This window comes from Cibotium barometz, chromosome 37, assembly GCF_041138505.1.
Source record: "Cibotium barometz isolate CiBa-2024 chromosome 37, ASM4113850v1, whole genome shotgun sequence".
In the NCBI taxonomy this organism is placed as follows: domain Eukaryota; kingdom Viridiplantae; phylum Streptophyta; class Polypodiopsida; order Cyatheales; family Cibotiaceae; genus Cibotium; species Cibotium barometz.
Window position 1 is genome coordinate 9,120,147 of NC_141082.1, and position 26,486 is coordinate 9,146,632.

At 45.9% G+C, this 26,486-nt stretch overlaps 1 protein-coding gene across 3 annotated transcripts in view; it reads right to left on the reverse strand.

The window, feature by feature from the left end:
• LOC147616907 (clathrin adaptor complexes medium subunit family protein) overlaps window positions 1-26,486 on the reverse strand; it is a 62,840-nt gene that overhangs the window by 27,187 nt on the left and 9,167 nt on the right. For all 3 annotated transcript variants that reach the window (XR_015262358.1, XM_086776546.1, XM_086776545.1), the window contains exons 3-5: window positions 22,970-23,314; window positions 22,583-22,875; window positions 21,581-22,479 (exon numbers count right to left, since the gene is read on the reverse strand). Coding sequence is in view for 2 of the 3 variants with exons in the window: in XM_086776546.1 (XP_086632672.1) it covers window positions 21,581-22,479; window positions 22,583-22,875; window positions 22,970-23,314 (1,537 nt within the window). In the remaining variant the exon portion in view is untranslated. The remainder of the gene's footprint in view (window positions 1-21,580; window positions 22,480-22,582; window positions 22,876-22,969; window positions 23,315-26,486) is intronic.

Below are 26,486 nucleotides of genomic sequence, written 5' to 3' on the forward strand. Positions count from 1 at the left end.
AAAATCTGTTCGGGAATAAGATTAAAAAGTGTTTCTCAAGCAAAAGTCTTATGTTTTAAAAATGAAAGAACATCACACATTGCAAGAGCACCTCAGCTCCATAGGTTCCCTCCTCCGACAACTAGCTGCTTTAAAGGCCAAATTGATGAAGATGACAAGAAAGCAGTACTCTTCTCCATCTTGGAAAGAGATGGAAAAGTATAGGGCCTGTTGGTGCTTCAAATGCAGCCAAGCAATGCTGGAAGAAGGCACATCAAGGAGAGGTCCAGTGGTAGGCACTCAAAGGCCAAGTCTGGGAGAGTATAAGGGCGGCCAGATTCATAAAAAATGCAGACCTATTCAGGCTCCAAGGCATCACAGTGTGGAAAAAACGCATCTCTATTTAGGCTGCAGGACAGAATACAGTATAGGCGGCCATCCACAGCATTTAGCATACACATCAAAAGGCCAGCTAGTTTGTGGACGTGGAGAGCAAACAGGGTGGTAGCATTTACATATTTGGGTATATGTGACTGCACTGTCCGAGCCAATTGGTGTAGTATATGGAGCTTTCCTGCCCGGGCCAATTGGCTACACCCACCCACCCTCCATTGCGCAAGGATGAAACCTTCGCCTTGTCCTTGACCACAAAAGTGTCTTTGTTTTTTTTCACGTACATCTATAGCAAGTACTTGTGTGTAGAACATGGAGTTTCGACAAACATAAGAGAGCTCTTTGGTTTCTTGGGAGAAAACATGGTCCACCAACATCAATCTGTACAAGAGCATAGTGGAACCATATAGGATAGAGAGGGGTGAGGAGATTATCCACCACTTGGAGAGCGACTTGGCAGCTTGACGACAAGAGATCCAAGCAAGAATACAGTGGTAAGTCTACCCATAGATGAAGCTCAGCAGCAGGGAATGTCCAAGGATGCCGGAAAGCTTTCAAGAGAGGAAGTGGTATCAGTGACAGAGTTCCCAAGTAAGGAGCAGATTTTGGAGGATGAGCCCAAGGAGCAGACGCTACCACGCTTGGAGGTGATCTACTAGACAAATGGAGGGCAACCCATCCCAGAGTCCATTCCAGTTTCCGAGGACAAGGAGGAGTTATCAAGTGAGTTTCAAACTTTTCTCTCCAAATCCATTGAGGATGATGAGATGAGCGATTCAGCAGAGGTGTCTAACATGCTAGCTGAGCATCCAGAGGCAGGAGGACTCGTTCCAGTGCCCGCAGGTCCCAAGGAGGCTGTAATGTGCACAATATGTATCTACCGTGTGCTACACGCACACAAGACTAGCTTCGAGGTTTGGGGAAGCTTGGAGCTAGGCACGCTGATTGGCGACCTGAATTAGGGAAAGACTAATGGGCGGGCACGCAAGTATGGACGGGCGGGCGCCCAAGTGTGGACGCCCGATGACCGGCCAAAAGCCTATAAAAGGGTGGCCAAGGTTAGTCATTAGTCATATAGAGTCTCGCGTGACTTGTGAAAGCTCTATGGTCAAGAGCCTGGATCTAGTGCAAACGTGCACCTGCTTCATGCAACCGAGGCCAGCAGCAGTCTGGAGGCCCGTGAGGGTAGCTTCGTGGCGGTATGGGACGTCACGAGGTAGAGATTGGTTGGTACATCCATCTAGTTAGCTCAGCTCGTGGCTCGGTGGGAACAACCAAGTCTTGTCGGCTTGCCCACGGCTGTCGAGGTTGGGAGGTGAGTCAGGCTTGCACCCCCATCTTGTTTGTTTGGTTTGTTTGCAAGTTTCGAGTCTTGTACCAGGAGCGTTCCATGAGGAGATCCTATGGGGATTTGGCAGTGGTATCAGAGCGTGCCTCGTGAACGAGCAAGTCGGTAGGTAGAGAAGATGAGGTAGAAGAAAGGTATGAGTTCAAGAAGCTTGCTGTTTTTTTTTTCTATGCATACTGCTGTTTTTTCAGATTAGTATGTTACTTTTTCATCGAAGAAACCCATGATGATGGAGATGGTGGTCTAAAAGGGTTGTTTGCTTTGCAAAGAAGAAGGCTAGATGCGTTTTTTGCAACTGTATGAACACTTGAGAGAGAGAAAACGAAAAGCCAGCCGGTTGTTGTTTGTAAAAGAGAGAGAGGGAAGTAGCGATGGCTGTCCGGCTGTTGTTTGTAAGAGAGACAGAGAGAAAGAAAGAAAGAAAGAAAGAAAGAGATTTTATTAACGTCTTCCAAAAGACCGAACTCGGCCTATGAGACAAATCGGTGTACCTGTATGGGGTATCCTCTGTAATCCCAACAAAATGAAAAAGTACAGAACTAAAAAGGCTGAATCTGGGTGTGCAATAAGTACAATGAGTGGTGAAGGTGATGGAGCTCTACTACTAGGAGAATGCAAAGCTATATGCATGGAGTATACAATCATGATATGCAACTTAGCTAGCTCCATCCTGTACCATATTGGGGGTATAAAATGGTATACATCAATGAAGGGGGTGTCCACAGCTCCCTGAAGAACATGCCTGGGTGTGCTCTAAAGCGAGCCAGTCGCTCCGCACCCTCTCTGTGAAACTGAGCTCTGATCTCTGTCATCTCTCTCTGGTATAGGCGTGGTGCCCGAAATCCAGGTGTCCTCTGTCTCTTGCGGGCTCTAAGTGTCTCTGCTCTCTGGAGAGTAATTCCCTGCCGTGTAGGGGCTGGGAGTGGGATGGATCTCTGAAAAAATGTAGTAATCTGTGTCTGTCGTCCCCCCTCTGGAGCTGTCTGAGCCTGTAATGATGTCTCTCTGTGGCGCTGTATGCCTAGAATGAATCTCCCCAGTATGTTTGGTCTGCTGCCTCAAAGATCTGGCGTAGGGAATGTGGCTCTCTGAATAAAATGGGATATCTCTCTCTGATGGCTGTATATGCTCAGCATCTGCATACATAATGCTCCTCACTCTCCACCTCCTCTCTACACAATCTGCATACCCTCTCCTCTCGGGGGATCCGTGCTGCTTTGCCAGTCTCAATCTCCAATCGGTGTGATGAAACTCTAAGCTGACCAATAGCCACTCGGGAGCCGTGTGGTAAAAAGCCCTCCATGTATCTAGGCCTCTCTATAAATCCATCATCAGTGATACTCATGAAGTGATCTCTGTAGTATAGCATCTTCGGTGGAAGAGGCTGTGTAGGCGATATCCATGTCTCTCGTGTATAGAGCTGCCATAGATCCATGTCTAGGCCATGCTGTGAGAACCAATGTGTGACCTGTGCATACCATGATCCTCTGTCTCCTGCCTCAGCCAGCTGTCTAGATGCCTCAAAAGCTCTGTATGACAATCTATCCTATAGCATCTCTCTGAATCTGTCTAGCAGGCATATAGTCTGAAATATGGCCTCTACCATCATAGGAGGCACAGCAAACTCTGCTCGGATAATGTCATGAGGTACTGACGGTTTGCTGCGTATCATGCGTGCCATCATGAGGGCCTGTGGTCTCTCTATCTGTGTCCACCAATGGGTAGCAAGGCCTGGCACCCATACCGCTGCTCCATACATCAATGCCGGTGTGACTAATGTGTCAAATAGCCACCCCTTCATCCGAGGCTCCTGAAAATGCGCCTGGTGGCATTGTCTCTCTAGCATAGCCAATACTGCATATCCCCGTGTCAATCTAGCTCTGGCTGCTGAACCCATGGTGAAGCGTGTGGCTGCTATAGAGAAGGTAACCCCTAGGTACACGTATGATGTCACCACCTCCACCTGGCGTCCTGCAAGAGTGAATGTCAGCTAACACTTGCCCTGTCTCGATGTATGAAAGACCATAACCTTGGTTTTCCCAAGGTTCACAGTAAGACCCCTCTGTGTGCAGAAATCATCGAGTGCATGTAGATGCTGCTGTAGACGACCTGGAGACTCAGACACTAATACAATATCATCAGCATAAAGCATAATATGTACCGAGGTACCTACTAAATCAACTCCATCTCCGCCTCCCCGTGTAATGAAGTCAGCCACCTCATCAATGTATAACCCAAATAGCGTGGGGGAAAGTGGGTATCCTTGCTTCACACCAATGGTGCTAGCAATAGTCTCGAACATACCTCCTACACATCTGACTCGCCCTAAAACCTGCTCATATAATGCATAGATTTCCCATGTCATATCTGCTGGTATGCCAAGAGACTGCAGGCGCTAAAAGAGCCTCTCTCGTGGTACTGTGTCAAATGCCTTGCGGAAATCCACAAAGCAGCAATAGAGCTTTCTCGTCCTCACTCTGGCCTGATCAATCATACATCTCAAAGTGAATACATGGTCAGTGGTAGAGAAAGCTCTCCTGAAGCCTGCCTGCCCTGATGAGCGTAAACCTGCTCGCTCAGCATATAAGCTAAGCTCTTGCTCCAACACTGCACCATAGAGTTTGGCCAGCACGTGGCCAACCATAACCATCCTGTAGTTGCTCGGATCGAGCATATCCCCTGTTTTGTGAATCGACACAATGGTGTGCATCGTCCACTCCGAAGCAAACCCTCTGCTAGTGCCCTGTTAAACAAGTGTGCAAGAAAAGGAGCCAAAGAATCTACTGCATATATGAGATGCTCACCCTGCAGGCCCATATGGTCGGCGGCCCGTCCATGCTGTAGGCGGTGGATAGCTTCCTGTACCATCGAGTGGGTAAAGAAGCTAGCTGTGGTAGGTCGAGGCTCCTGTGGCTGGGGTATAGGTGGCTGCTGTGGGGCGTGAGAGAGAGGGAAGTAGCGATGGTTGTACACGCAAGCAGGTGACTGTCTTTGTGCAGTTAGGTGGACAAGCGCACGGGTAGGCTCGCACATCAGAAAACAGCCGGCCTTGTAGTAGTCGCCGGCGGGTGGATACACACAGGCAGGCGGGCCGATGCTCGCAGGCAGACGGGCTGGTATTCGCAGCCAGGTGGTATACACACTCGAGTAGGTGATTGCACACGCAGGCACAGGCGGCAAAGTCTATGTGCAGGCGGCCAACCACATGCGCAGGCGGCAGCAAATTGCAGGCGCATACTCGCAGTCCGACGGGTGGCAGGAAGGCGGCGATGGAATTAGCGAAAAGCAACGTAGCGTGGAGTTTTTTTTTTTCTCTTGTTTTCGTTTTTTCCTAAACCTTAGTAAAGGGTTTAAAAACCCACTTTATGCTTTATAGGTGTTTTTTTTTTTTAGAAAACAGAATATATATATATATATATATATATATATATATATATATATATATATATATATATATATATATAACACACACATACAAAAGCAAAAGCTAAAGCTAGCTTTTGGGAAAGCCTATATATTCCCCTTAAGCGGGCTTCTTGCCACACATCTCTCAAGTTTTCAAGCTCTCAAGTTCTCTAGCACTTTCCTTGTGCAAGATCATGTTTTCTCTCCCCTAGCCCTCTTCAAGATGTTGACCCAAGAATCCGAGTTGGAGCCCCTTATCGAACGTGAAGGCCTGTCGGCTACGGAAGATAGGACCAGATCCGTCCAAGTAAATCACCTTGGGGTGCACCTGTGTTGCTTAGGAGAAAGAAGGACAACACTTGGAGAATGTGTATAGATTACAAGAGATTGAACAAGCTGACTATTAAGAACCGTTATCCTCTCCCTAGATCAGATGACCTGATTGACCGGTTAGCAGAAGCGAAATATTTCACGAAGATAGATTTACGTACTGGCTATCACTAGATACGTATTCATGAAAGGCATGTCGAAAGAACCGCCTTTCGGACTAGGTATGGCCATTATGAGTTTCTCGTATTACCTTTTGGGTTAACCAATGCTCCAGCCACTTTCCAGCAAATGATGAACGATCTTTTTCGTGAACATTTGGGAAAATTTGTGCTTGTGTTCCTGGATGATATTTTGATATATAGTCGTACTCTTGAGGATCACGTAAGACACCTCACGATTATATTATCTATTTTAAGACATAATCGACTATATGCTAAATTAAGTAAATGTGAGTTTTTCATGACAGACATCATTTACTTGGGACACAAGATCACTAGAGATGGATTGAGCATTGACTATGACCGAGTTTAGAAGGTTCTAGACTGGCCTATACCGCGAAGAGTGAAACAACTTCGTTCTTTTCTCGGTTTTGTTGTTTTTCTTCGAAAATCTGTGCGGGAGTACTCTCAGCTCACACTACCGATGACCGACTTGTTGAAAGGTCGTGGACGTAAGTCAAATCAGCCTATCACTTGGAATAACGATCTGGATATGACCTTCAGACTTTTGAAAGATAAAGTCAAGGAAGCACCTATCTTAGCATTACCCGATCCTAGTCGGCCTTATGTTCTTGAAACTAATGCCAGTGACTATGCCATCGGAGCTGCTTTATTTCAAGATGGTAGACCTGTTGCTTTTGAAAGTAAAAAGCTAGACGACACTCAATCTCGTTGGCCAACCCTTGAGAAGAAGCTTTATGCTGTGATTCACGCTCTCAAGGTTTGGAGACATTATTTATATGGCTCAAAGTTTGTGGTATTGACTGATCATCAGTCAATCAAATATGTGTGTGCTGCGGATGATTTGAGAGGAAGGAAAGCTCGTTGGGTTGAGTTAATGCAAGATTTTGATTTTGAGATTCGTTATAGAAAAGGATCCATGAATAGTGTTGCAGATGCGCTTAGTCGAATTAGAGAGGTGAATACTTTGTCGTTCACCGAGATTTCTACCGACTTATTTCAGTCATTGAGAGAGCTTTGCAGGACTGATAGTTATTTTGGTCCATTTTGGCAGAAGACCCAGGATGGAAGCTCATTGATTGACCAAGACTCGATGACTGAGCAGCCTACCATTCAGGCTGCAGGAGACCAGTGGATGATTCGGAATGGTTTACTATTCTGTAATGACAAAATTTGTGTACCACAGATCCCGGACATTAGGTCCAAGATTCTTATGGAGTGTCACGACGCCCCTTCAGCTAGACACCCTGGGGTACACAAGACATTATCGTTAGTGAAACACACTTTTTATTGGCCAAAGATGAAAGGATATGTAGAAGATTATGTCCTCAAGTGTCAAGTTTGTCAAGCAAATAAAGCTGATTTCCATGGATTTTATTACCGGATTGCCAAGAACACATCAAGGCCACGATTCTATTTGGATTGTGGTAGATCGCTTGACAAGAATGGCTAGATTTTTACCGGCCTGGAAGACTATGACCACTACGCAATTAGCACGGCAGTTTATCGAGCAATTATTTAGACTGTACGGGTTACCGCAGGACATAGTCAGTGTCACCAGCCTAGACATTTTCCAATATGAAAGGGATCTGGTGGACTCCAGGATGTCTAAATATTTGGAAAGTACAAGCTTTGGGAATGGGAGATTACCCTAGAATACAAAGGACCACACTCCTAAAATTTAGGAGAGTTACTATTTTTGGCCCGACTCCGATGGAAATTCTGTTCGCGTCATTACATCTGGAATTGAGCAGATACCAAGAGTTGGCAAAGTGCCTATGACAGAATGTCTACTAGTTGGGATATTTTTAGAGGTAAAGATTATGAAAGGACCCATCTTTTAGATTGGGACATGTGGCAGGAAAGTGGACCAAAGTGAGACAAGTGGCCTAACACTTGTTAGAAAATGGATCGAAGTGAGACAAGTGGCCTCACACTTGTCACTTCAGCTATTGTGTGGCTCTCCACTTGTCATTGTAGCCTCCTCTTGCCATTTTAGCTCATGGGAGGCCCAAATCTATAAATTGGAGCCCTCTCTCTTCATTACTGAAGGCTCTCTTGCTGCACACTAGCCTCTACCACCGTTTTACAGGCTGCCCTAATGATGGCTACTCTCTTTCTCTCTCTCTCTTGAAGGCTGCCCATGAAGAATACCGGCTGATGGGGACTGTTTTGGAGGCTTCCATCGCGAAGAAATATTGAAGGCAAGGGTATTTAATCATTTATTATGATTTCTAGCCATTGTACTTGTTGTACCAGCCTTTGTACTTGTTGTACCAGCCATTGTACTGGCTATATCAGTCCTTGTACTTGTTGCACTTGCTGCACCACCCATTGTACCAACTGTACCAGCTGTACCAATTGTACCAGCTTCTATACTTGTACCAGCCATTGTACTTGTTGTACTAGTCACTATACATGCTGTACCAGCTTCTGTACTTGTTGTACTAGTCACTGTACTTGCTGTACTAGTCACTGTACATGCTGTACCAGCATTTGTACTTGCTGTACCAGCCACCGTATTGGCTGTACCAACCACCGTACTGGCTGTACCAACCACTGTACCGGCTATACCAGCCACTGTACCTGCTGTACCGACTGAATGGAGAGTTGTACTTACTGTACCAGCTCTATTGCATGAAGACCCGTGGTTTTTGGGAAAGAATCAGTACCCACACGGAGGTATATGGATTATATTGTTGGCTCGGCATTTCTATAGCCTGTGTTCCGGCTTGGTAGCCTCGTGTTGGGCTGTGTTATGGCATTTGTATATGGATAATCCGGCATCTCCCATGGGGAGAGTAAGGCCCTCAAAGCTTGCACATGATATTATTCTCCTTGGGTAATAAAATACTCCAAGGGGGGGGTCGGCCCATTCCGGCCTCTATGCGGTGTCACACGTGCAAGCTCCATTTTCAGCATTTGTGCATGTTTTGTCCAGCTTTTATGTTTCATGCAAAGTGATGATGATGGATATATATGTTAAGGCTGTGGCCATGTTTAAATGTTTTAATATGCATTGATAGTATCAACAAGTGTGTCAAAGGCCCTAGTCCCCCGGGCACCCGCCGCGAGTTACAGTCAGTGATAGGGACTCTAAGTTTATGAGTGATTTTTGAAAACTTGTTTTTGAGAAGTTGGAAACAACTTTAAATTTGAGTTCCTCATATCATCCTCAATCTGATGGCCAGACTGAAAGAGTGAATCAGATTTTGGAGGATATGCTTCGGGCATATGTATCCAAAAGACAGAGTTCATGGGAGGATTATCTTCCTATCTTAGAATTTGCATATAACAGTACTAGGCATACGAGTACAGGTTTTAGTCCTTTCATGCTTATGTATGGTTTTCAACCTAGATCACCTGGTACAGTGGGATTCTCAAGACTTCAGCATGATGCAACATGTAATTTTTTGCAAGATATGTAAGAAATGTTACAAGTTGCGAAGGAATCTATAAGAAGTGCTCAAGACCGAGACAAATTTTATTCTAATAGACATCGTTCACCCAAAGCGTTCTCTAAAGGAACGATGGTGTATTTGCGAGTTCCGAAAGATTCCGAGACTTTATGAACAGGTCGATCTCCGAAATTATCCCCTAGATACTGTGGACCATTTCGTATTACACAACGGATTGGTTCAGTTGCATATGAATTGGATTTGCCTTCTCATGTGAAAGTTCATCCTGTATTTCATGTCAGTAGACTTAAGGAAGTACTGGGTGGAACAGACCAGTTAGTTACTCCTCAAGAAATCATAGATGTCGAGGACATGACATTTATTCCACACGAACCTGAAAAGATTCTTGGATTTCGTGAAAGAAGATTTGCGTAATACACTTATCACGGAATACAAGATCAAGTGGAAGAATCGTGTTAAGGAGGACGCTACATGGGAGACATTGACTACTCTTCAGAGAGATTACCCTGGCTTTTTAGTGAGCTCAGGAGTGAGCTCTTGGAGGAAGGGGAGTATGTCATGTGCACATTATGTATCTACCGTGTGCTACACGCACACAAGACTAGCTTCGAGGTTTGGGGAAGCTTGGAGCTAGGCAGGCTGATTGGTGAGCTGAGTTAGGGAAAAACTAACAGGCGGACACCCAAGTATGGACGGGCGGGCGCCCAAGTGTGGATGCCCGATGACCGGCCAAAAGCCTACAAAAGGGTGGCCAAGGTTAGTCATTAGTCATATAGAGTCTCGCGTGACTTGTGAGAGCTCTATGGTCAGGAGCTTGGATCTAGTGCAGACGTGCACCTGCTTCATGCAGCCAAGGCTGGCAGCAGTCTCAAGGCCCGCGAGGGTAGCTTCGTGGTGGTATGGGACGTCACGAGGTAGAGATTGGTCGGTACGTCCATCTAGTTAGCTCAGCTCGTGGCTCGGTGGGGACAGCCAAGTCTTGTGGGCTTGCCCACGGCTGTCGAGGTTGGGAGGTGAGTCAGGCCTGCATCCCCGTCTTGTTTGTTTAGTTTGTTTGCAGGTTTCGAGTCTTGTACCAGGAGCGTTCCACGAGGAGATCCTATGGGGATTTGACAGAGGTAGTGACATCATTGAAGACAGCACATCCAGTAGCCATTGTGTGGAACAGAACCCATACAAAAATTGCCCCTTGTTAGCATCAAAATTTCCCAACTGTAAAGCCACGTGAGTGACCTTGTTGGAAAATTGGAGGACGGGTTGTGAACTTTGGTGCAAACCTTGGAACTCATCCTCGAGTCTCTGAAGGTATGTGGTGATAACAACCGCCATTTCAAATCTCTGACAAATTGGTCCCACTCATAGTCTACAACACTCAACTTGGTGTGGGCCATGGACCAATCCTACCACCAAACAATGGCATTTCTTGTCAAATGACAACCTTTTTCTTATCCACTGCAGAAAAATGTGCTTCAAATTGATAAAACCAAGAAGCAAAACAGTAGGCTCGAGTTTACCGTCATACTTACTAAATGTCACCATGTTGGTCACATCCTTGGGCCTCGAATCGCAGCACCATCTAGCACATGGCCATCTTATGAGCATGCTCGAGTTTCTATTGATCAATGATGGCAAAAGCATGCTCGGGGGATAAAGAAGTTGTCAGAGAAGGGGGTTGGGGTGCGGTAGCTGTTGGACAGCCGACACGTGATTTTCCATAGCATTGTCGATCATGGCTTGCATCATCTGCAAAAGCTGTTCTGGCAGCACGCTAATAACTGGGATGCCCCATCCCGATGGTCCTGTCAGTCGATACTTCTTGCTCTCTCTCAACGTCGGAAGTCCTTACAGTGGGAGCGAGCCAGATGGGGCATCCTGCTCCTGATGGCCATGTCAGTTGATGCCGCCAATTCTTCTTGTACCTCTTGCTCTCTCATCATCGGAAGTCACTAAAGTGGGAGCAATCGAGGTTCTTCCTGAATGCAAGTAAACCATCCACTATGGCTGTGGGCTGCTCTTACAGGATGCCCCTGGAGCAATAGTAAACCATCCACACTAGAAAAAAATTATGGCTGAATTATTGATCAAGTGTCAAAGCTCTGATACCAATGTTATATGTCGAAGCTTTGAGAAGAATCGCTAACTTGATTAGAGCATAATTTGGAATTTATAAACTTGATGATTTGCACGAGAAAAAATAAAAGACAGAGAGAGTGGATAGGTCCCAAATAACCCTCTGAAGGGCTCCCATCGGAGGGTGTATTTGCTTGTATTGCTGAATGTGTATGGGACTGACTATGGGCTGCAAATCAGCACCAAGAACACTGACATGGACGCGTACAGAGCACCCGAGAGACGGCTGTCGTGGCCACCTTCCTAGCTGTACTGCCGGGCAGCACCTAGGGCTTGTGTTTATCCTCCCAAAGACCTCTACGTGCTGTTGCAAAAGTCTTGCACCTTTTGCGAGATAATCAGCTCTACATAAACGCCAAAAAGTCTATCTTTGGTGTTAAGGAAGTTCAGTATTTGGGCTACATCATCAGTTCCGATGGGATTAGACTGGACCCATCAAAGGTTCAAGAGATCTTAGATTGGGACATTCCTAAGACCGCCCAAGAAATCCGTTCATTCGTAGGTCTTTGTCAGGCCTATAGTACACATGTCCATCAGTTTTCCAACCTTGCAGCACCTCTTACCGACTTGCTCAAGGGGGTGAAGACTCACAAGCAGAAAGTCTCAGTTACAGGTAAGGCACTTGATGCATTCCGTGCACTCCAGAAAGCTGCCTCAGCAGCACCTGTATTAAAGTTAGCATCATGGGACGAACCTTTCGAGGTCATCACCGATGCCAGCAATGTAGCCATAGGTGCAGTCCTTAAGCAGGACAATAGACCCGTGGCATATCATTCCAGAAAGTTAGATGTCGCCGAAAAGACTTATTCGGTATATGACAAAGAGCTTTTGGGTGTGATCACAGCGCTCAAACATTGGAAGCCTTTTCTTTATGGACAGGCTTTCACAGTGAAAACAGACCACCAAGCACTTAAGTGGCTTCAGACTATGCCAAGTGCCCAGTGGAGTGATCAACAGGCCAAGTGGAGTCAAATCTTCCAACAGTTTGGAGGTATGATTGAATACATCCCTGGTAAGCATAACCCAGTAGGCAGATGCTCTCAATCGAAAGTCCAGCATCCAGGCAGTCCAAGAAGCTACCATTCTCGAAATCACGGGAAAGGACTTGGATAGTATGAAAGACCAATATGTCGACTCCCCTGAGTTTGGTACTCAGTATAGTTTGGCCCTCACTTCTGAGACTGGCCACTATTCGGTACAGAACGGTTGGTTGTTCTACAAGAACCGTCTGTGTTACTCGGGAGCTGGTCGCCCTGTTTTCGGACCTTTCCTTGCGTTAGTGCTCGTGAGCTGCCCCGGGCTTGCTCACAAAGCGGGTAGAACTTGCAAAGACTTCAGATGCTGATGAGCGATGGGACTTGAGCACCCTTATATAGGGGCTATGGAGCTGGCCAACCAGCATGTAGGCCTGGCCAACTTGAAAAGAGGACAAGAAAATACCTTTTCTTGCATTTTCACACATTCGGCCTACAAGGGCTGGCCACCTAGGCCTAGGCGCCATCGTTGGCCTCCTGCCCATCCCACTAGGCTGGCCTATGGGCTGTCCACAGCCCCTAGGTCTGTTAGCCACCATAGCCCCCTACATATGTTGCTAGTTTCCATTCCAAAGACCTCTATGTGCTGTGTTTCTGCAAACGCTGCTGGTCGCCCTGTTTTCAGACCTTTCCTTGTGTTGTGCTCCTGGGCTGCCCTAGGCTTGCTCACAAAGCAGGTAGACTTGCAAAGACTTCAGATGCTGATGAGCAATGGGACTGGAGCACCCTTATATAGGGGCTACGGTGCTGGAAGTGCTGGCCGACTAGCATGTAGGACTGGCCAACTTGAAAAGAGGACAAGGAAATACCTTTTCTTGCATTTTCACATGTTCGGCCTACAAGGGCTGGCCACCTAGGCCTAGGCGCCATCATTGGCCTCCTGCCCATCCCACTAGGCTGGCCTATGGGCTGTCCACAGCCCCTAGGCCTGTTAGCCACCATAACCCCCTACATATGTTGCTAGTTTCCATTCCAAAGATGAGGTTCGCACATACGTGGGCTCTTCTACCTAGACCTATGACTCTGGCAGATCCTCTGTCAGGACTATGGTCCTACGGAAGTCGAACCCTAGCATAAGTTAATAGCTTTCGGAGTCTCGAGAGTATTATTAGTGCTAGCGGGGTTCAGGGGTTAATGGGCGTTAGGGTTTGGTCGATGTGTGTACACATCTAAGTTAGCACGGCTCTTAAGTAAGATGGGCGGCCGGGCTAGGAGGTGTGGACACAGGCCAGGGTTTTGGTATAAAACCCAACGAGAAACCCTAACTCGTCATTATGTGGTTGGGAGGTGAACCGACTTCCACCCTCTCTTCTTCTCCACGCCTAGGCTATGGCGGCTTGAGGAAGACGCAGCCGTAGCGGAGGCGTTACACTGGTATCAGAGCTAGCGGCGACCGGCGTGACCTGCATGAGAAAAAGAGCTCGACGCTGCAGCAAAAGAAACGAGCGCCGCCGCCCGTACGGTGACCTGCACGAGCGCAGCCTACACGCGACCGTCCACGTGAACAGCACCCGCCGCCCACCACAGCGGACGCCTAAGGCGGCGACCAAGGCAGACCGGCAGTCCTCGAAGGCGATCGGTGAGCGATCGTTGGCGCGCCGTTGGCGAGCGCGCGAGAATTCTCCCTTACTTGAGTGGCACAAGGGGGAGGCTTCACCATCCAAGGAGTGGGGTTTTGAACCCACAACCTCAAGCTCCAAGGCAAGTGTGCTAGCCACTTCACCTTTTCACTTGTGTTGTTCTTCTCTTCAAAAGAGCTCTACTTATTCTTTCAAGGGAGGACACAAACTACAAGGAAAGTGACACAAACTACAAGGAAAGTGACCTTTTCACCTTCAACTTTCCTTCTTTCAATTTGTGAGAGGAGTTTTCTATGCTCCAAGTTTGGAAGTTTTTGGTGGACGGATCTTCAACGACATGCTACATGCAACACACTTTTTTGCATGCATGTGTTGATTGAAGACTCAAGTGGTGATTTCTTCTCGATTTCCGTGCATGCAAGAGGAATTCTTCTACGACGCTTCAATTGGAGTTCGCTTTTGAAGGTAATCCGTTCTCTATTTGTAAACACGTGCATACCATGGCCTCAGCGGAACCGTCTCATGTTCACTTCGATTTTGAGAATGATATGCATGATGTTAGTGAGGCACACCCTTTGGGTGGTGGTGTGGGTGATTCGCGACAGGCCGTTGCGCCTGATCGGGATGACAACATGACCGATGCCGAAGGGGGTGCGAGTCCAATAGATGATTATGGTTTGGTAGACACGGTAGAGTTTGGGCGTCTCACTTCAAGGGTAGTTGCACTTGAGCGCACTATAACAAATGTCAATACCAATCTCACAAACATGAGCACGCTTTTTACTGAATTTATGGCACGTTTTGCAAGTGGATCGGCGACAAGTGGAGGGCCTATTCCGATAGTTATGCCTCCTCTTGTTCCAAATCCTATAGTAGAATCTATTGCACCATCTGCAACGCAAGAAGGGGCTATGTTGAAAAACGTGAAGCCGCCTGTGTTTAAGGGAGAGGAGCGCGATCGTAACAAGGATGCGGTCCATACATTTTTACACAAGTGGACGGACTTGCATCGCTTACGCCGCACTCCCGCTGCTGTTATGGTCACTGAGACGAGTCTCACACTTGAAGGTAAAGCCTACAAGTGGTGGATGAGTCTACCTATTGAAACTCGCCCTAAGACTTGGGAGGAGTTTGCGGCAGCATTTAAAAAGGAGTTCTTACCGCAAAACGAGAAAGATCGGAGTTGGACAGCCTGGGACAAGTGCAAGATGGAAGGTCTTACACTTAATCAGTATGTGTCCAAATACCGTGAAGTCATTCTCAAGCTAGATGGTTTGGACGACTTTCAAAAGGTTCGTGGGTTTGTTAGAGGCCTTGATAAAGAATATCAGGCAAAGGTTAAAACCCAATATCCTAAAACTTTGGAAGCGGCTATCCAAAGTGCCCTTATCTTTGATGACACTATGGATAAGAAGGGCATGGATAGACCGGCCAAATTCAATGGCTCGCAATTTAATGCTAATAAGCGTAAACTTGCCAGCAATTCTACTGAAAACACAAAGAAGTCTAAAGGGTCAAGTGGTCCGTTGTCTTCACAAGATTTTGAACGGGCCAAGAAGGAGAAACTATGTTATCATTGCTTAGGTAGTGATCATGAGAAGAAAAATTGTCCACAGTTGCCTCGCAAGAATAAGGATAAGGAGAAGGTCAAGGAGAAGGCTGTACACATGGTGCAAACACTTCCCTTGGATGCTGATCCTAAGTATTCTGCGGTAGAGGTTTCGCACACTGCCGAGATGCATGAGTGTAATCTCACTGCATCTATGTGGCAAGAGACAGTTGGACCACATGATTTGGTCCGTATGCATGGCTCCATTTATGGTCATCGAGTACGTATTCTCATTGATGATGGTGCCACGCACAATTTCTTGAACTATGCATTAGTTAAGAAATTAAAGTTGCCGGAGACAAAGAGTTCTCATCGTTATGTGGTGTCCACCATTCAGGGGGATGATCACGATGTGTGGGATACTCTAGTACGGCAAGTGCCTGTGTTTGTGCAAGAACACACTATGGTTCTTGACTTCCAAGTGATGAATATGTCTCGTGCGGATGTCATCTTAGGACGGGAGTGGTTGTATGGGTTAGGGTCATCCCTCAAAAGGAGTTATGAACATAATACGTTTACGTTTGAGGCCAATGGTAAGCATGTTTTACTTATTGGGGAACGTGATGTACCCCCAACACCACTCATATGTAATGCCGAACTCTCTTTTTTGGAGCATAGTAATCAAATAGAAGAAGTCTATTTTTGTTATTGTGTGTCTCAAACTAGTGGGTTTGATGTGCATGATGTTTCTTCTTCAAATGAATCTTCCTCAGCGATGCCTTCTTCCTCTTTACCTTCTTCTAAAATCTCTTTAAATAATCTTAAGCAACCAGTTAATGCTTTGTCTTTGCAACAACTGTTACAAGAATTTAAAGATATTTTTCCTAATGAATTACCAGAGGGTTTGCCACCCGAACGAGCTTTGCCTCATCGCATTGATGTCGTTCCGGGCACCAAACCAATTAGTAAGCCGTCGTACAGGCTTAGTGCGACTGAAGCAGCTGAGGTGGAACGTCAGCTTGCTGACTACCTTAGTAAGGGCTTCATTCGCCATAGTGCTTCACCATGGGCATCGCCCATTCTTTTGGTGAAGAAAAAGGATGGATCCATGCGTATGTGTGTGGATTATCGCTCCTTGAATGCGGTAACCATTAAGAACAAATACCCGCTACCTAAGATAGATGAGTTGTTTGATCAACTCAACGGTGCGAAGTATTTTTCTAAAATTGATTTACGTTCAGGATATCATCAAGTGCGTATTAACGCTGATGATATAACCAAGACTGCGTTCCGAACTCGCTTTGGACACTATGAGTTTTTGGTTATGCCGTTTGGGCTTACTAATGCCCCGGCAACGTTTATGACGCTTATGGATAGCGTACTAAGGCCGTACTTAGGCAAATTTGTCATTGTCTTTCTTGATGACATTTTGGTCTATAGTTCGACTTTAGAAGAGCATTTGGAACACTTACGAAAAGTTTTTCAGTTACTACGCGAGAATGCACTTTACGCGAAAGAAAGTAAGTGTGAATTTCTCAAGGATAGCATACAATACCTAGGTCATGTAATTTCTGCAGACGGAATTGCTATGGATGCTAGTAAGGTTGATGCTATTATGCGATGGCCAACACCTCGAAGTAAGGAAGAACTTCAAATCTTCTTGGGAATGGCAGGATTTTATCGCAAATATGTGAACGGTTATGCAAAGATTGCCGCTCCCATGACTGATCAATTGAAAGGTGCGGCAATTACCTTTCAATGGCGTGAGGAGCAACAACGTAGCTTTGATAAGCTTAAAGTTGCTTTGGCTACAGCTCCCATCTTGGCAATTGTGGATCCTCAAAAACCATTTGTGATTGAAACGGATGCCAGTGCTAAGGCAGTGGGTGCGGTTCTCATTCAAGATGGTCATCCTGTTGCTTATGAGAGCAAGAAGCTCAATCGTGCTCAACAAAACTACTCAGCTTATGAGCGTGAGCTCTTTGCCATCATATATGCCTTACGAAAATGGCGACATTACTTATATGGTGCGCAATTCGAGCTTGTTTTTGATCACGAAAGCATAAAGTGGTTTATGAACCAAACAGATTTGCAGGGTCGAAAGGCCAGATGGGCTGAGATCCTTCAGGAGTATGATTGCAAGCTACGCTATCGCAAAGGACGTTACAATATTGTAGCTGATGCTTTGAGTCGTATGCCGGAGATTAATTCGCTGCTATTCACAGAGTTGAAAAGCGAATTGTTAGAATCTTTACGAGGCAAATGCAAGCAGGATTCAACATACTCAAAGGTGTGGAATCATGTTCAAATGAGGGGTCCCTCTCACTCAAACGGTAGTGTTTCCAGTTCTTCCACACATGGTTCTTCTTTATCACAAGATGAACTACAGCGATGGAAAAACTTTTCCATCGATGATGGATACTTACTCCACAAGGGGAGAGTTTGTGTTCCATTGGACTTAGACACTAGGCGCCAAATTCTTTTTGAGTGTCATGATAGTCCAAGTGCAGGTCATGCGGGCATTCGCAAAACGTATGCTCTCGTAAGAAAGCATTTCTATTGGCCTGGACTTCACAAGGATGTTACTGACTATGTTCTGCAGTGTCAGAAGTGTCAAGTGAACAAAGCAGAACGTCTTAAAGCTGGCGGGTTACTGCATCCATTAGAGATTCCTGACGGCAAGTGGGAAAGTATATCTATGGATTTTATAACGGGCTTGCCCACAACGAATCGTGGACATGATGCCATTTGGGTAATCGTGGATCGATTAACCAAGCTTTGTCGGTTTGTGCCTACTAAGAAAACAGTTACAACTCCAGAATTGGGACGCCTTTTCGTGGAGAATGTTTACCGACTTTATGGCTTACCATCCAATATTGTCAGTGATCGCGATCGCAAGTTTAACAGCCATTTTTGGCGAGCAGTATTCAGTAAGTTGGGTACTATGTTGAACCTTAGTACAGCTGATCATCCGCAGACAGATGGTCAGACTGAACGGGTTAATCAAGTGCTGGAAGATATGCTTCGGGCATATGTCAGCAAAAAACAATCTGATTGGGAGTCTTATTTGCCTATTCTTGAGTTTGCTTACAATAGTGCAAAGCATGTCTCGACAGGCTTTAGCCCTTTCATGTTGATGTATGGTTTTCAGCCACGTTCACCAGTGTCGGTGGGACTGGCGAATGAGAAAATCAGTCAGGTTAAGGATTTTATCCAAGACCATATGGATATGTTGCGCCTTGCACGATTAAATGTTCGTCAAGCACAAGATCGTTACAAGAAGTTTGCGGACCAGAAACGTAGGCCACTTCACTTTCAAGAAGGTGATTGGGTGTTTCTGAAGGTACCAGAAAACTCCACCAGTTTAAAAACGGGTCCCGTACCAAAATTGTCGCCCCGATTTTGTGGACCATTTAAGATACTCAAGAAGGTGGGCCCAGTAGCCTATAAACTTGAGTTACCAGCACATTCCAAGGTTCATCCCATCTTTCACATAAGCCGTTTGAGGAAACGCCTTATGGGTCATGAAAGCCCAGTGGATGATTCTTTCTTGGTAGAATATGTGGAACCCCCAATACTGCCTCATGAACCAGAAAGAGTATTGGATTATCACATGTTACGTACTCGCCACCAAGTTCGGAAACAAGCTCTTATCAAGTGGAAGGACCGTCCAGAGGAAGGCTCCACTTGGGAAAACATTAGTGTGATGAGGAAACGTTTTCCCACTTTTGTTTTCGAGGACGAAAACTCTTTTCGAAGGGGGGAGTAATGTCAGGACTATGGTCCTACGGAAGTCGAACCCTAGCATAAGTTAATAGCTTTCGGAGTCTCGAGAGTATTATTAGTGCTAGCGGGGTTCAGGGGTTAATGGGCGTTAGGGTTTGGTCGATGTGTGTACACATCTAAGTTAGCACGGCTCTTAAGTAAGATGGGCGGCCGGGCTAGGAGGTGTGGACACAGGCCAAGGTTTTGGTATAAAACCCAACGAGAAACCCTAACTCGTCATTATGTGGTTGGGAGGTGAACCGACTTCCACCCTCTCTTCTTCTCCACGCCTAGGCTATGGCGGCTTGAGGAAGACGCAGCCGTAGCGGAGGCGTTACATCCTCGTTCCCCGAGCTACTTGCCTAATCAGTGTCCAAAACATCAATACATCATTCACGAGGGCTACATCAGTGTGCGGGACAAGTCACAAGAACAACGGACATGTGCTGGACATGCACATCTGACCCTGAACCTCCTGTGGTGGCACACTGGCTAACATGTCCCTAGACGAGGGCTCACAATGAGCCAGGTGTCCAGCCACAGGACTTGCACTTTTCGTCTAGAGTCGTGTCCACGGCATCCAAATGCGGGATGCACATGACATAAATCTACAAGTATCTCTTCCTAAGGTAATTGTCAAAGAGAAATAGCAAGCATTCCTTCTCCACATGATTACAGTGACTTCTTCCTGCCTATTGTGAAGCTTCCTTCTCTAAAGGAGGAGGAGAAGAAGAGGGTTCTTTTGATGGCTTCACCAAGACACTTTCTGAAAGCTCCCAAGGGAGGGCAAAATCCCCCGCTCACGTACTTGTGTGCCAAGAGCTTGTGCAACCAAGATATATAGTCATCATAATTTGGCATTATGGAAGGGTGTTAGGAATAATGACCAGTTCATCATGTATTAGTCTAGTCGTGTGAATCATTAAGCAGTGATGTAACCACGCATATGCAAACAGTGATATAATGGGGTCAATGGGTCAAGGGTTGACCGGGCAAAAGCCTTTTATGGGTTTCTTCTCCGAAGCATTCTCCACTATTTACACCTTGTCGGTCCCCAAACAAGCAGTGCTGGCGAGAACGTATTGTTGGTCCCCAAACCAAAGGCAGTGCAGGGCAAGTGTCATTAACATGGGTTAAGGATCAAAGACATGAGAAGGAATGTGCAATTTATCTCCTAGATATTAGGGGCGGCACCACCTATTATTGGTCATGAAAATCCTATATAAAGGAATGCTAGTCATGTATTGGATTAATGTGAGTAATCCAGTGAATTGGTCGTGTGCTCATGTTCAAAGTGGTTCATCATAGTCATCCGCTTGTTCATCTCTTGCTAACTGTCCTGTGGGTTCAGAACCTGGACACCTACATATTTACAATCCCAGTGAGTTACATCTATGTACACCACACTGCACTGACTAACTTTCCTACGTACGCCACACTGCACTGACTTACATTCCTATGACCTAAATCTGATGGCTACTGGCAACTAGTCCCTGGATAGAGCTCACAAAATGCTCACTGCTCATCCCTAAAACTCCAAAATGTTACTGTATCTATGCACTCTGTAAGTACTAAGTACAGAGACATGGCATTCTAGCAGCGGGTGAACCGACATAAGATCTATGTTAACTGCTATGTTCGGAACTTCGTACTAAATCTGCTCCTTTTAATTACTTGATCTGCTCTCCCTTGGCTGGCTGCTCCCACAGACTCATAGAGATTATGTAGAATGAGGGGAGAGGGGTCCTCTTTATCAAAAAAGTAGGTAAACTAAGTTAGCCAACCGTGTGGCAGTTGCATTAATTTGCATTTTGCATAATTTCCATCTTTTTTCCCTCTATAAATTAGGGCTCACAACATGGCCTGATTCTTCTGCTGAACCCTAACCCTAACCCTACATGGTAGCCCAACACAGCACGTGCATCTGTTAGATGGAGCTGATGCATCTGACAATCAATTACCTTAGGTGGACTACCCATCCCATCTACCAGATTGAACTGCCACTTGTCAGCTTCTCTGCCATCGCCAATCGAACTAGTCCCATTCCAGGTGGTCCTCCCGATATGCGTCCTTGCATGGCTAGCTAGATCAACCTGATCCACCATGGTCCCTGTTGTATAGGTTTTGACTGCTCACATGGCTTCTCTTGATCGTCGCTCAAGGTACCTAAGGGTGGAGCATTGAACTTCAACAAACCAGAACACAATATCACACAAAGCTATTATCCAAGCATAAAAGAAAGCTTTATATGTATACTGTATGGCCTCTCATAAAGCTTTCAGAACATCTCTCATTGACACATTGAGATAGTTACATGCCCACAGGGATGTTATCAGGGATACTAAGAACAAATCACTCGAAAAAGGAAGGAGGAGAAACAGGGGGGGGAGGATGGGAGAGGGGGGTAGAGGTTTGTCACCAATGGATGCCATTAAGAGACGTGCATAATGTCACAGGAATCAATTTTACCTTTGCATAACTATATGCTTCCCAGCAAAACGGCTCCTCCAAGTTCACTGCAGCCAGATTAAGATCCTCCTTGGTCATCCTTTCCTGTAGCGTATCTTGTGCCTGGTTCTTATCACTCTCAATGTCACACTCCTCATTGTAAACATCCAATGTTACCCGGGACCTGTTTGCAATCTTTGAATCTATCATCTGGCCAAACTTTATGGTTCCAGGGAATGTTACTTCTGTGCTCTTGGATAACGCTCTCACACTGACCACCAGCTTCCATTCCACTGAGTTTTCAAAGGCTGAAAGAGTACCTATGGATGGGTTACCATCTAAAGAGAGTATTTTTCTCCTGGGAGAAGGGATGGTTATTGTGCAATGCTCCATCACAAATGGAGACTTATAGCCTTCCATCAGTCGCAGCTTAAACAAAAAAGCCCCTTCGTTTTCAGACACCATTGACAGTTGGTAGAAGCCCTGAACAGGAGGCTTCATGTTCAAGTGAGGAGCGTGGTATTGTATTAGTACAAAGTTGCTCAGGGGAGGTGAAAACATTACAGTTTGTCTATCATGTCCTTGTTCAAATGCTTGTGCTTGGCAACATGGATGATAGCTAAAAGAATCAAACTTGGTAGTGTTGGGATAACTCAATGGAAGGGAAACATCAGGCAAACCTTCCAATTCAGCCCTGCAATTGACTTGCCCTGCTAAAGCTACCATATCAGGCACATCATCTCTGTCATATAAAGCCGCTGTTACAGTTTCAGACACCGTAAATAGTATCCTTTGCTTGCCTTTGTACAAGTAGGGCTTCCATGCTGGCTGTGTCTGGTCTGTAGGTGGTACATCTAGAAAAGAGAAACCATTGGACCGCATAGAAGCAATGGTTGTTGCAGCTATATCTAGAGGGATGCCTGCAAAGATGTACCGATGGTATCAGACAATCAGTAGATCGAAGATACTGCTGCTCCCGACACACATCCAAAATATAGCAGTAAACTTAGTAAGATGTTCAACCAAATGGCATGGAGCTGCTGATGAAGCTTCGCAAGGCATCTTTATCTGCTGCCTTTAAAGAGGTCTTCCCGCTTGCCACTGCTGATGAGGTGGTAGTTCCGGGTGTTGCAGCCGCTGGTGGCACAGGTGCTTGCGCTTGCACAGAGATAGGTTTGGCTCTTGCTGCGATTCCAATCCCAACAGTTAACGAATCCAGCAAGCCTCCTCCAGTTGGAACAGTACTCAGAAATACATCGGGTTCATTTGTATCACCAGTGATCATATCCCCAATTGCCTTTGCAACCGTAAATGCCCTATAAAACATGGAAAACCTAAATATATGCATGCCTCTTTACATGTAATTCTTATTCATCGTAAACTTTTGGAAAGCCTGTACACTCAAGTTACCCAGTAATGCATGGCAATTCAAGCAGCATAGATGAAAGGCCCTGGTAGTGCTGGTGGTCACGATTCCTCTGCTGCGATTCGTATGGACTCCCACAAGTACGTCTCCTGCAAATATCTGCATACCCTGCCAGGTGCCGGGGTTCGACCAATGGCAAGACTAGAACCTGGAAGTTTCCCTTCAAATGCAAAACTAGTGGCCATAACAAGGCTGCAGGAGAACCTTCTTCCTCTAGTCCTGATATTTGAAGACTTATAACATGACGTGTAACCGGATCATCCACCCAAGAATCTGAACCTTCCAAAGAGAGTCTGTCACGTAATCCGCGAACTTGAGTTGAACTTTCCCTGAATGGCCATACATTTACATTATCAAATGCACAGGGAACAAAAGGAATACTGAATAAAATTTTCCCCCTGGATTCTAGAAGAGAGAAAAGAACCACAAATATGCAGTGTTTACAAAAAAAAGAGACTACCTCTATATTGTAAGAGAACATGTCAACAGAAAAAGTTTGCCCATATACTAGATACTAGAAGTCTTAGGTGTGAGCTTGAACTCTCAAGAGACACTCCCGTATTGTGAGTCATGGGAGTCTAGAGGGATATCATTGCTCTACAGTATAGAACAATCTCGACGGTGCGCCTTTTTCCTTAATCCATTCCCCTTTTCTGTTACATGAAGAGGGTTGATCGTAGTAATAATTAACTTAATTATTGTAGAGATGAATTGAGATGAATGCAACTATATTAATGATGCAAATGATTACAACTGAGATGAGATCTGTGAACAAATCTATGATGTTGATGCTGAATGATGACTTCAACTTCTGATCTGATGAATGAACTTGATGGTCTGCTGATTATGATGACTTGTGCTTATATACTAGGATGCTGGTCGGCCAACACTGGACATGTATTTATGGAATAAAAATCCCTAAAAGCTGCGCTTTGCTGCCCATCTTGCTGACCACCTCCTGAGGCTAGGCTGACTGGCTGCCTAAGTCCTTGCTGGCAGCCAGGACTTAGGCAGCCAGTCGGCCTAAGTCCCTAGGCCGACTAACTGCTGTTGGGGCTGCCAACTGGGCACTTAATCTCCTCCATAATGCTGGTGATGATGATATGGTGATTCTGATGATGCTGATGATGAAGATGATGTTGTAGATGATGATGATGCCAGCTTGTCACCGTGCAACCCGAAGGGTGTGACGTGACATTCCCTTCTACTAAACTTGTTGCTAAGGTGGAGACCTTGCAACACTTTGATTCTGGCAACTGATTCGAACTCCACTGACGCCACTGACCCCATACTTCTTCTTTTGCGGGGATTGAGGCTTCTGCAGGAGGAACTGAGGAATACCTAAACCAAGAGTCCTGAACTGCGGGAACTTGTCTAGCGATGCGGCCTAAAACTGCTTGGAAAACTCAACACAACATTGACTGGCCTATTGAAACCTTTCACACACCATCTCTAGAAAGCATGAAACTCCATACCTCCTGAGGCGAATGTTGAAGCCCCTTCCTGCTGCCATATGCAAGACCCACTTATACGCCTAAACATGCACTAACTAATGGCGTTGTTGAAGAGAACTTCTTGCTGCCAAGTGATGCACAAAACTCCACTTTCCCCTTTGATGATGGATGTCAGACTTCTTCCAGACAACCAAGGATGGTCTTGTCTACCTTGCGAATGCAAAGGATTAATGCATGCTAAATGAGATGCGGGTCTAAAATGACTTGCATGCTGATGCAACCCCATATGCTATGCAAATGCAGAGTCACTAATGCAATTATAGGCTAAAGCTTGTAATGATGACCTGTCAAATCTTCAATACTAGATTTATCTGAGCGGAAGCAACTACTGAATGAATGGAATACATATGGCCAAAGCAGAAGCTAAGGTGAAAGTAGACCGGAGCCGACCCGATGCACAATGAAGGTTGGGTGGGAGTGGCTTACTAGAATGACCAAGCATTCTAGCTAGTCCAGGGTAGGGAACCACAATATATCTCATGCTCTGAAGATACTATATGCTCTGGATTGCACTGAGGCTAGTTACCCTAGATGCTCCGATACCAATGTGGAGTACGGAACCACAATGTATCTCATGTTCTGAAGATACTATATGCTCTGGACTGCACTGAGGCTAGTTACCCTAGATGCTCTAATACCAATGTTACATAATGAGGGTTGATCGTAGTAATCACAGCCTTAATTAACTTAATTACTCTAGAGATGAATTTAGATGAATGCAATGCAACTATATTAATGATGCAAATGATTACAAGTGAGATGAGATCTGTGAAAGAGCAGATCTACGATGCTGATGCTAAATGATGCTGATGCTAAATGATGACTCTGATCTCATGAATGAAGTTGATGGTTTGCTGATTATGATGACTTGTGCTTATATACTTGTAGAGGATGCTGGTCAGCCAGCATGAACTGCTATCGACTAGCACTGGACATTATTTATGGAATAAAAATCCCTAAAAGCTGCACTTTGCTGCCCATGTGGCTGACCACCTCATGAGGCTAGGCCGACTGGCTGCCTAAGTCCCTTGCTGGCAGCCGACTGCTGTTGGGGCTGCCAATTGGGCACTTAAGCTCCTCCATAATGTTGGTGATGATGGTATGGTGATTCTAATGATGCTGTAGATGATGATGATGCCAGCTTGTCACCGTGCAACCCGAAGGGTGTGCACATGACATTCCCTTTTGCTAGATTTGTTGCTAAGGTGGAGACCTTGCAACACTTTGATTCCGGAAACCGATTCCAACTCCACCGATGCCACTAACCCCATAATTCTTCTACACGGATTGAGGCTTATGTAGGAGCAACTGAGAAATACCTGAACCAAGAGTCCTAAATTGCGGGAACTTGTCTAGCCATGTGGTGCTTGGAAAATTCAACATGTGATAGGGGAGTCACACACTCATACTTTGTGAGTTGACTTATCCCCACATCTCTCTCTCTCTCTCTCTCTCTCTCTCTCTCTCTCTCCCTTCTTCTCTGTGTATGTCTCCCACATGAAACCCTAAAACTCTCCCTTCAACTGGTATCATAGCCAAGGTCATCGTAAGCTGCAACGTGGGCAGAAGCTTGTGTAGGTGCTAAGGCACATGTGTGTATCGCTGCTGTGTGCAGAATAGGGCAAACCAGCTCGAGATACGCCAGCATTGGAGATGCTACAGGTGAAGCGCAGGGCTTGCAGGTGTGTGTCCAAGCAGGCATGGCTGAAGGTCGACAGCCTGTGCGTGTGAGCATTGGAGAAGTGCGCCAGCCTGTCTGCGCTTAAACAAGCAAAATTCGCCACCATCGTCACTTGCAGCCGCAGCTATTGCCACAGCCAGGCCTGCCCTCGCCATCACCATCACTTGTGCGCGTGTGTGCGCTTACAGGACCAACAGCGATATTAGAGCCGCCACCATCCAGACCCCGTTCACAGCCGGTCACAACTACCTGCTGCTGAGAAGCTGCGCTGGGCCACACACGTGCCTTTGACAGAGTCGTCTGCCT